General features: G+C 44.9%; 1 protein-coding gene across 1 annotated transcript; it reads left to right on the top strand.

Moving 5' to 3' along the window:
- Positions 1-7,877: 7,877 nt before the first annotated feature.
- On the top strand, positions 7,878-11,064 carry LOC133105447 (uncharacterized). Its single transcript, XM_061215574.1, has 2 exons — positions 7,878-8,139; positions 9,108-11,064. Exons 1-2 carry the CDS (start codon positions 7,939-7,941, stop codon positions 10,194-10,196), a joined length of 1,290 nt encoding a protein of 429 aa, XP_061071558.1. The 5' UTR covers positions 7,878-7,938; the 3' UTR covers positions 10,197-11,064.
- The last annotated feature ends 178 nt before the right edge of the window (positions 11,065-11,242 follow it).

The raw sequence follows: 11,242 nt of genomic DNA, 5'->3' as shown, positions 1-11,242 counted from the left end.
TGTCGCTGACTTCCCGTTATTTTCCTTGTGAACCAATTTTCATTTAACAATACTCTTTCATAAAAATAAAATTCCCAGGTATAACAGCGCATTCCACGGAGACTTCAGTCTTTTCATCATTTTTGTCTTTTTAGCTTACCTGCCATAAGCCTAGCTTCACAGGGGAGACATTGCGCGGACTTGCAAATGGACTTATAACGCTAGGTCAGACTTTGCATTCCGGCCCTCCTTCACCCATGAAAAAAAAGAGATTCCAATCATTGGAGAAGCCCCCGCATCACACTCCACCCCGTGGGAAATATTAACGCCTCCCTCCCTCTGCAGCGGATCGAAGGTGCACCGTATAGGCTACTCTCTGCTTTTAAGAGCAGGTGCATAGGAAGGGCGCTCGCGCAAAAAAGGACAGGTTTCAGCGCCGTACCTGCGTGCTTGCGGGGCAGTTTAAGACATGGGCGTCCTCCGCCCTGGAAGATATTTTTAGCTTTTGGATAATATAATGCAGCGCTTTCTGGGTCACGCAATACCACAGCTATGTACAGAGCACAGGCCCAGCCACCTCTGAAGAGTTTTATTTCTGACCTCACCGCTTCCTCGCTTCATGAGCGACGGCAGAAATTATTTGTCCGTTTATTGATAACGTACATTCGAAATTAGAGTGATTCTGTGATATTGTTCTTTTGATTTTGTTCCGCTTGACAAATACGAATAGCTTGGTATATACATATATACTTTTTCTACCACTGTGTAGGCCTAACTCTCCCGAGAAAGGCTTTAGTTGCGAGAAATGCGTCTGGATTTATAGCCACGTTGGTGATAATAATTTATGTTTTTTCTTTTCTTTTCTTTTTTTCCCTTTTTTTTTTTTTACCTTACCTTACATTAGAATAGAATCAAATGTTCATTAGTCTTTCTCCCCCCCCCCCCCACATTTATAAAGCGTAATGTCTTCACTTGCGCTATTTACAGTTCGAGGTCGGTCGGTTTTTTCTGATAGAGACCAATACTGCCCTCGTCTGGTGAGACTTGTTACAATTCTTCATCTTGTTTTAACCGTCGAGATTTACAGGCCTCGACACACGTCACATAGATACAGGTGTATGCTGTCTTCGGTATTGACATTAAAAACAATCTCTCATATTGTATTATTATTTCTAAGATAATATCATCCTTCAGAAACGTCTAGCCACTGTGCACTTGTCAACCTGGTGCTTTGTTAATGTGCTGTGACTAATCCAGAGGTGGTCTCACATCTCTGCTCCCTATCCTAATTAAAACAGGATTATGCTGCAGGGGGCCAGTGGGCCTCTTCCCAAACTAGCTCCCTCCCCCCCTCCCATTCCAGGATAATCGGACCTCCAGGATTTCCAGAAAAGTGTCTGATGTTCTGCTCCAACCTGAAAAAAAACAACAAAACAAACAAACAAAAAAACAGTAGAGGCATGAATTGCATTGACCTGTAGGTCTCAGTTGGTTTAGGCATTCACCCAGACTGTCTGAATGAATTGAATGGGATCCCTGTAATGTAGTTTAAAAACTTGTCAGCGGCATTGGGTGTGGCATTCACAGATGTCATTTGTCCGCATGTGTCTGCCCTGACTGGATATGCTGCAGAAAGACACCTGTCCATCTGTCTTTATTCTATATCAGCATCACTGCATATTGCTACAACTTTATATTATATTTTACTACTCCCTCTTCTGAGGCAAACACCCATTCTTATGCTGCCCGATCATGACCAGCACCGCCTTTTCCCCCTGCTAATTTGTAATTGCCGAATCCATATCCATGCACCGACTGCTGGGTCATGCGCACCCCTGTAAAGACGACTTCTGGAGAAGCACACACCCCTCAAGCCAATAACTACTAAAACAATACAACCCATGGAGCTACACTGGAAGAGAACAATGCCATCAAATGATCGTCTAACACAATGACTATCCTAAGGGAATATTACATTACTTTTACAGTTTAGGCTTTTATTGAAGCAATTAAGCTATTATTAAATACCTCGCTAAAGAGTACAACAGCACTGTCCCACCTAGGAGTTGAACCTACGACCCATAACCAACCCGGGGGGAATCTAGGGTAAATCTGAGGATCCTGGCCAACATAAACCCACCCCTTACCCCTGCCATGGTATAATCCTGCAACATGAACCAACCCTACTCCTGCCAGAATACTGTATTGTCCGGCAATTTCTACAGTAAGCCATGGGTTCTCAACCCTGAGCTGGAAGGCCATTTGGCCTGCTGGTTTGGACTCATGGGCTCAGGTGAGGCGAGTTAACTGTGTAATACCTGGCTTTAATTGATCATTTAAATGCCGATTAACAATGATAACCGGGGGACCTGCAGCTCAGCAAGACCTAGGTTAAGAACCCCCAGATGAACGCAACAGGGGTCCAGCCATGTGTAAGTTTATCCAGCTGAGCCACTTATGAGACATGCAATGCCAGTAGTAAAACCTTCTGAGACTTAACATTATGGCATGTCATTTCTATTGCCTTGTAAATTCACATTTTCATGATCCATGTATTTATCTTGATTACATGATTGACAGAGACTCGGAAGGCCCCGGACCATCCACAGTGCATCCCAAGTATCTCACACCTAAGGCCAGATTAGTGCGTGTGAAAAAACTCTGCTGTCAATTTAGGAGGCAAAGAGCCTCAGATAGCCTATATCTCAATTTCCACTCAACCGATTCCGTGTGGCACCCTACCAAGCACTTCGGGAACAGCATGAGGTCTTACTGTATATAGCTGTCACTTTTTCATTTCGGTTGCTCTGGCGTGGACAGACGCTGCGGGACATTAAAGCCTTGACATTTAACTTAATAAACCAAAGTCCCTAAAAAGTGCGAGAACTTCAATTTCTCCACTCCTCCTGGGCTCGCTCGCCGCTGCCGCGCGTCTCGTGGCGAACCGCAGAGCTCCTCTCTTGCGACTCCATGTTTAACTGTGGATTATTTTCAAGGACAAACCCGCCCCGTATAATAACGGCCCGATTGTTTCACAGCGGCCCTGCGAAAAGCTCGCCAAAGCCGCGTTAAAGCTGCAGCAGCCAGGCGACTCGGATAGCACAGCTGTCCCATTTGCGCTCACCATGGAAACGGGCCGTCGGTGGAACGAAATGTCCGCGAGGCGCCCATGCCCACGGAGAGGCATGATGGGAGTTGGAGCGTTTGGGGTTCCCTGCTATAGTCGAGGGGCTTCCAGATAGGGCTTCAGCAGACCCCAGGGGATCTGAGATGGAGTCCTAGTCCACGTGTACATTTATACTTTTAGCAGATAAAGTTATCAAGACAAAATGTGCATAATAAAATGTTCATACCAGTGTCACAAATAATAATGATAGTAATTACATAGACCTGTAACATGACCTGCCATCATAGGGAAGAATGGGGATATATAGGGTGAAGTCAGGTAACTTCTACCACTTTTTGGCTAATCGTCTTTCACACCATAAAAATAGCTATAATATAATAAATAGCAAATATGTTTCTTATTTATTAAGCCAGGTCTCCTCTATCATTCTGTGTTGGAATTATGTAATGAAAAACAAATGCTTTAGTCTTAGAGCTATTTCAGTGTTCCCCTCTAAGAAAAGCTACTGTGATCAGGTAAAATCTATTTATGAGTGTGTGTATGTGTATATGCATGTATGTGGGAGTATGCATGTGACTGTGTATGCATGCTGTGTGCGAGTTTGTGTGTGTATGTACATTTCTTTATAAAGGTGCTATGTCTACTCAATATGACTATGATATATCCAGTCTTGAATATTTTCAATAATATTTGAATAGGTTTCAATAAGAGGAACCATCAAAATATCTGTTGAAAGTCAATGCAGCAGGTAGCCCATTTTAATTAAAATTACCGGCTAATTTTATCTAACACATTAAGATATAATGGGCCAGTTACAAAAAATGCATTTAATAAAAACATCTAGTTTATTTAGCAACATTTAGTCAAAACAATTTTGAAAGAGACGATCAAGACCCTAATCATGAAAATGTACTTCTAGATGTTTATTTGTTTTTATTCATATATCAACCTTGAAAAGCTAAAAACATTGAAAGCTAAAACTTAACATGTCAGGGCATTCAGCATGCCATTTTCTCACCAGTCTCCGTATCGAACGTTAACCCGCCATCTTTAGCAACGTGAGACCAATCAAATCAGTTTCTACATGTCAAATACTGTTGTGGCAACAGTTAGAGATTCTTTGCAGCGATTGCCTATTAAATCTTAAAGTCTTAAAGCGCTAAGACACCCCAACCTTATCTGACCCATTTTAACTGATGGCCCAATTTACCTGACTTCACCCAAATTCTTTCAGTAGTAAATGGATTTGAGTTAAATGCAGCAAAGGTTTCACGGCTTTTTCAGGGCTTGTTGAACCAATATGCAGGTAAATGATGGTTATACATTTCCCCCGTTAAGAATATTTTATTTATGGTTCTACATTTCATAATCTTTTTAGACCGTCATAAAAAACAAACATTTCCTGGTTTGTGCATACTTGGCAACGCTTTGTAATTAATAGTCACAGGACTAGGACAGGGAGCCATTAAATAACAATCGCGATTTAGACGTGTAACCGTTTTATAGAGGCGGAATTCTCAGCCACACAGGGTGGTTATTCTTGAGATTTATTTGAAAAGTTTGGGAACCTAATCCAACTTTTATGATGACGTGGCGCGTCGATGAGGCGTCCGAAGCTCAAGCATGTGATGCCATTGCAGGGCAGTGTTGACTGGAGCCGAGGTATGTCTCACGCACATTCTGTGACCAAAGCACTGCGTACCATGATCACACCACCTGCCACAGAGTCCCAGCATCTCCTTATGCATGTGTTAGCTGCAGCCCAGCTAACACAAACCGTTCTCACAATGTTGCTGCAATATAGTTATAACAGTGACAAAACATTCCAGTAACACTGAGAGAACATTTTGTGTACCAACAGAGTTGTTCTGCTCATGGTGAACACACATGGCACTGTACTGTTGTAATTGCTCCAAACTGAAATATGTTTTTTTTCTTTAGAAATAAAAGCCCAGCTGGCTCATGAATATTCAAAAGGTTCCATCAAAGGAAATCTTTAAGTAGTTCTTGGAACTCTGGCGGGGTCGGAGCGACATAGAGTTCTGGTTTGGTTTCTGGAATTACTTCCAAAGGGTTAAGCGGGCTTTGGAAAACACTGGCGGTATTGTGTTCCAACGTGCAGCAAGGCATCAGCAGTTTTCAGCTCTGCGTTGGTAATAAAAGTTCTGAGTGCAGCTTTTAACTGCGAACGTTCAAAATTATTCTGCTGAGCAGCGGCATGCATAAATAGAACAAGTTATAAAAGGAACGCCGGCGTTTTCACTGAGGTGAGAGAAAAGAAGTTGCCGTTTAGGGAAATCTGTCTCACACTGAGGAGTCATACTCGAGCCCACAAACACACACGACTCAAATGCCACAAGTGAAAAACTAGTGTAGAAACAAGCACGAACAAACAAACCCACAAATAAAAGTACTACACATCAACCGATTGTTCATAAAATGTACAAGAGAGACGACAAATGCCATCGCACGCTGCTGCGTCTTCATTCAGAGTTTTACGGTTATTTGAGGCATCGCGAAGCAGCATTGCTCATGCACGATGCAAATTATTGGGGTAGGGGCCTTTTCAATCCCCCTGGTTGTGTAAATACCACCACGAACAATCTGCCCTACATAAATCACGCTTGCACTGGCCTTGATACTGCACCGCACGGCGCTGGAGAACAGATCTAAAGCAGCCGCATTACTCCCCAGAGTAAGAAGTTCTAATCCGCGTTCCTTAGCAACTGGTAGCCATGGCATTAAATGGTCTCTCCTTTTACCACAGTGCAGGCTACCGGCTATGTCCGTTTGAATCTTACAGTACAACAATCGGCAATTAGCAAGCGTTACCGAATGCTCAGAGCTGGCAGTTAGTCTTCATGGTTCTGACTGGTGTTGTTACAGGATTTAAAGCTACTATATGTGAAATTATCCCCTGTTTTTAGGGGATCTCACTTGTTCTCTGGCAGAGGAAGCAAACAACTTAATTCATGTACTAAACCCCACCCCACGTACTAAATGTACTAAACATGTACTAAACCCCACCCCACCACATTCTTCTTGGGCCCATAAAGCAAAATAAACTCCTTCACTAAGAATTGCATAATGCACATGTGCTCAATGCTTAGCCTGCAAGGCTGATTATAATGGATTCCATCCCAAGTAGGGTGGAAATGAAAGAAAGAAGGTTGGCATCAAATTAGGTGCAGAAAGAGCCAAAGCCCTAGGTTGACAGCAGGGGGCAGTGTAGAGAACAGCACTGATTGTCAATGCCAGTCAACACTTTCATTAGTGTTGGATTGTTTTATGTTGAATTGGATGGTAAATGGTTGGAGTTTATATAGCACCTTTATCCAAGGCACTGTACAACTGTCACCCATTCATACACACACTCACACACCAAGGGTGACTGCAGCAGCATGCCATGCAAGGCACCAACCAGCTTGTCATGAGCATTTAGGGGTTAAGTATCTTGCTCAGGGGCACTTCAACACACCCAGGGTGGAATCAAACCGGCAACCCTCCGACTGCCAAATGACTGCTCTTACCACCTGAGCCAATGTCACCCCAGCACCATCCAGCACTGTTTTTCCCAGGGGGTTGCAGTGTCTGTGGGTTTTTGTGTCTGAGAACCTCCTCTTCCAGCTCTTACTAATGGTGTCCTATTGGATTGAGATCTGGGGACGAGAGCAGGCCAGTGGAGTAAACTGAAGTCAGATTATGTGTGATTTATGACATGGTGCATTATCATGCTGGAATTATCCGTTTGATAAAGAGTGGACTGTGGCCATGAAGGGGTGCACATGGTCAGCAACAATGCTTCGCAATGCTGTGGCAAGAAAACTTCTCCCACACCATTACACCACCACCCTGCACTGCTCACACAAGGCGGGATGGATCCATGTTGTTTAGTCCCAACAAATTAGCGACATGGGGGAGTCCGGCACTTTTCCGTTCGTTAAATCGGGACAGGATAATCCATCCATCCATCCATTATCTGAACCCGCTTATCCTGAACAGGGTCGCAGGGGGCTGGAGCCCATCCCAGCACACATTGGGCGAAAGGCAGGAACACACCCTGGACAGGTCGCCAGTCCATCACAGGGCACACACACCATTCACTCACACACTCATACCTATGGGCAATTTAGACTCTCCAATCAGCCTAACCTGCATGTCTTTGGACTGTGGGAGGAAACCGGAGTACCCGGAGGAAACCCACGCAGACACGGGGAGAACATGCAAACTCCGCACAGAGAGGCCCCGGCCGACGGGGATTCGAACCCAGGACCTCCTTGCTGTGAGGCAGCAGTGCTACCCACTGCACCAGGACAGGATAATGCACATTTCTAATCTTCACTTATGCCAGTGGTGCAGAATGCAGATTTGCGGGATATTTCGGCCACTGGCGGGTATCAGGGAACATGTGACAAATTCCGGGAGACTCCCGGACGTTCCGTGATGTCTGGATAATTAAATTAGTGTTCCTAGTAGTGTTATGAAGCACCGAAACGACTTTGCAAAACGTTTTTTATGACACGGGTCCAATTTTACTTTCTCTGCTCTTCACTCGTCTTTTGGCTGCTTTGCAGACAGAATTTTTTTTTTTCTGCTTAGATTTGTTTTTTTGCTGTATCGTTTTGAGGGCTTTGCGGTGCCGACAGCTGACACAATTAGGCGCCGCCGGTTCTTGCAGGTTGGTGCGGTTGATGTAGCGATATACAACTCCCAGGCTCGGAATGTCGATAGCTTTAAAATTATTCCTCATATCGTCTCCACACTCCACCACACCAGGTGGCGTGCAACCTAACCAAAGTAACTTTTCAAATCCCGATAAAGAAGAGTCAACAATGGCGGATGACTCAGATGAATGTGAAGCGCTACTTGTTTATATGAATCTGTGTTTACAGTCAGTGCTGGATTCATATAAGAGACGACAAGCTGTCCGCGCGAGGAGAATCGAGGAGACAGACCGACCGCTAGCGGTAGTCAGAAATGCAAATCGGAAGCATGTATCTGTGTTGCGCCGTGGTCTCCAAAGGAGAAATGGGGTAAGAGATTTAATCAACACATTTAACGTAATGTCAGTTATTGGTTGTGTTTGGGAAGGCAGATTTCAGGAATAATGCGCGGGTGTCTAAGTGAACTTCTGATTAGTTGGGTGCATATTTAGGTTCAACACGCAACTAATGTAAAATGAGCCACTTTACAAATAATAAAATAATATTCGAAACCCCCCATTCATGACACATTGTTTACTACCTACACATGTCAGATACCCAACCGCACCTATCCTGAGGCAGTGAGCACATCTCTAGCTGTTTTTAGTGCATTGCCACTCCTGCAGCTTTATTATATGTGTATGTGTCTGATGTTGCGTATTTGTACTTTGCATTGTTACTTTATGTTTTTCTTTCAACTGAATGCTCCCTGCAGGTTTGATGTCTCTGATTTGTATTATGTCTCTGATCTGTATTTACTGCTGCTGATTCTACTCTACCTGAGTGCACACCGAGACAAAGTTCAATCAAATGTTTTATTGAAATGGTAATAAATTATTGAATCTTGAGTCGTGATGTGATTATTACCGTATTACGAATAATTTCAATTTAAAGCTATATTTGTTGCTAACAGCATTTGAGAATTGCTTTCAAACTGCAGTCATGATTGACATTCATGTCTGAAATGTTAAAGCATCTCTGGGTTTTCATGCACACACCACCTTGAGGATCCACTGCCTGAGTGCTGACGTTTACCTTGGTTGCCATAATAATAACTACTTTGATGAATGTGTGCATTTTAAGGCGTGTTGAAGTCACCTTGACCATTGACATTTACACTTACATTTCTGTAGGTTCACTGTTAATGGTTAATATAACCAACTGCTGTCCTCTAGGGTCCTCTTCACACTTGTCCCTGTGTTTGATCTGCACTTTGTTGTACATCGCTCTGGGTAAGAGCGTCTGCTAAATGCCTTGTAATGCAATGTAAAAAAAAGTAATTTATTTGTGCTTTGCAGATTGTGCTCATGGCAAACTTTCAACAGAGAAGAAAGGTTGCGTTATGGAAGCATCTGAGGTCCTCGGAATGGTGGGACAACGTTGCGTGCAACTTCACAGACTCCCAGTGGCAGAGAAGCTTCCGGGTGTCCAGAGCGACGTTCCAGCACCTCTGTGACAGAGTGAGGCCGGCGATCGAGCGCAGGGACACAGCCCTGCGGCTGTGCGTGCCTCTGCAGAAGAGGGTGGGCATCGCCCTCTGGAAGCTGGCCACCAGTTCTGACTACCGAACTGTGGGGCATCTCTTTGGGGTAGGCGTCACCACAGTCTGCAGGTGTCTGCATGAATTTTGCCAGGCGGTGAACCAGATAGTCCTGCCTGAAGCCATCCCCGAGCCTAACGCGGAGGAGCTGGAGGAAATGGCGGCTCTCTTCCAGCGGAAATGGGGAGTGCCGCAGTGCGTGGGGGCCGTCGACAGCTCCCACATCCCGATCATCGCTCCGAAAGACTTCCACCACCATTACTTAAATTCCAGACACTGGCATTCTGTCGTCCTGCAAGCGGCGGTCGATGCTAACGGGCTATTTTGGAACGTCTGCGCGGGACTCCCCGGCAGCGTGAGCGATGCTAACGTGCTAAGGCAGTCCGGCCTGTGGACATTAGCTAACGACGGCGCCCTGTTCTCCAGCCGCAGACGGAGGCTCTGCGGTGAAGGTGTGGGGTACTACGTTGTGGCCGACTCTGCCTATCCTCTGCGGAGTTGGGTCATGAAGCCGTTTGAGGACACAGGCGCCCTGGACGACGGGCAGAAACGCTTCAACTCCAAAATCGGGCTGGCGAGATCGGTTGTGGAAAATGCGTTCGGGAGATTGAGAGGGAGATGGCGCTGTCTGATGAAGAGGAACGACTGCAACGTGGACGTGATCAGGGCCATGGTTGTGACGTGTTGTGTGCTTCACAATCTCTGTGAAAAGAATGGAGAGTCTTTCACAGAGGAGCCGGACACCCAGGAGATGCAGCAGCCTGCAGATGCTCTCTCATCTGGAGATGATTCAGAGGGGACTGCTGTCCGCAATGCACTTATGCAGTACCTCAGTACGGAGCAGTAGAGACGGCACCAGTCAAACCAACTTCCTAAGCTACTTTTACCCCTTATGCGACCTGCACGTTACATCTCCCTTAACAGACGGATGTGACCTGCACGTTACATCTCCCTTAACAGATGGATGTGACTTGCATGTTACATCTCCCTTAACAGACGGATGTGACCTGCGTGTTACATCTCCCTTAACAGACAGATGCGACCTGCGTGTTACATCTCCCTTAACAGACGGATGTGACCTGTGTGTTACATCTCCCTTAACAGACGGATGTGACCTGCATGTTACATCTCCCTTAACAGACAGATGCGATCTGTGTGTTACATCTCCCTTAACAGACGGATGCGACCTGCGTGTTACATCTCCCTTAACAGACGGATGTGACCTGCGTGTTACATCTCCCTTAACAGACTGATGCGAGGCCAGCGTTGTATTTGATCATAAGACTGTTTTTCAAGATACATGACCGTTGAAATGCGTTGTGATTCCTAGGCCTTTCTTTAGGGCAAAATTAAGTCATATTTTTTCAATGGTTAGTTGTCATTTCCTGCACTTGTTGTTTCCCCAGAACTATAAAGATGACCGTATTTGTGGAGCTGGGGTTCTTTTATAGTTCCCAGGTTCAACAACTGATGGCAGTAGAGTGCAGTTTAAGGAACTGAAATTGAGTGTTTTGTATGAAATTAAAAGTATGAAACAAATATCTGCAACATGGGTAGGGGTGAAGTTGGGAACAAAATAAAAGAATGTCCATATGTGGTGATTTGTGCTGCTGACTGGCCTTGAGTTCTGATTTTACAATTTACTTGAAGACTACACTGGATGGTGCAGTGGGTTTCCTCCGAGTACTCCGGTTTCCTCCCACAGTCCAAAGACATGCAGGTTAGGCTGATTGGAGAGTCACATGGATGGATGGATGGAGATTACACTGAAGAAATTATGCTGAGGAGACGACCCACACCTAAGTTTATAAGAGAATAAAATATGAACAATTCTTTGTTTTTAATGTAATGTTTTTCAGCCAGCCCTGTGTTTATATGAAGCTACTGCCTTCA

This window comes from Conger conger, chromosome 12 (genome assembly GCF_963514075.1).
Source record: "Conger conger chromosome 12, fConCon1.1, whole genome shotgun sequence".
NCBI lineage: Eukaryota > Metazoa > Chordata > Actinopteri > Anguilliformes > Congridae > Conger > Conger conger.
Note: the sequence above shows the minus strand (reverse complement) of the source record. Positions and strands in the feature narration are given on the sequence as shown.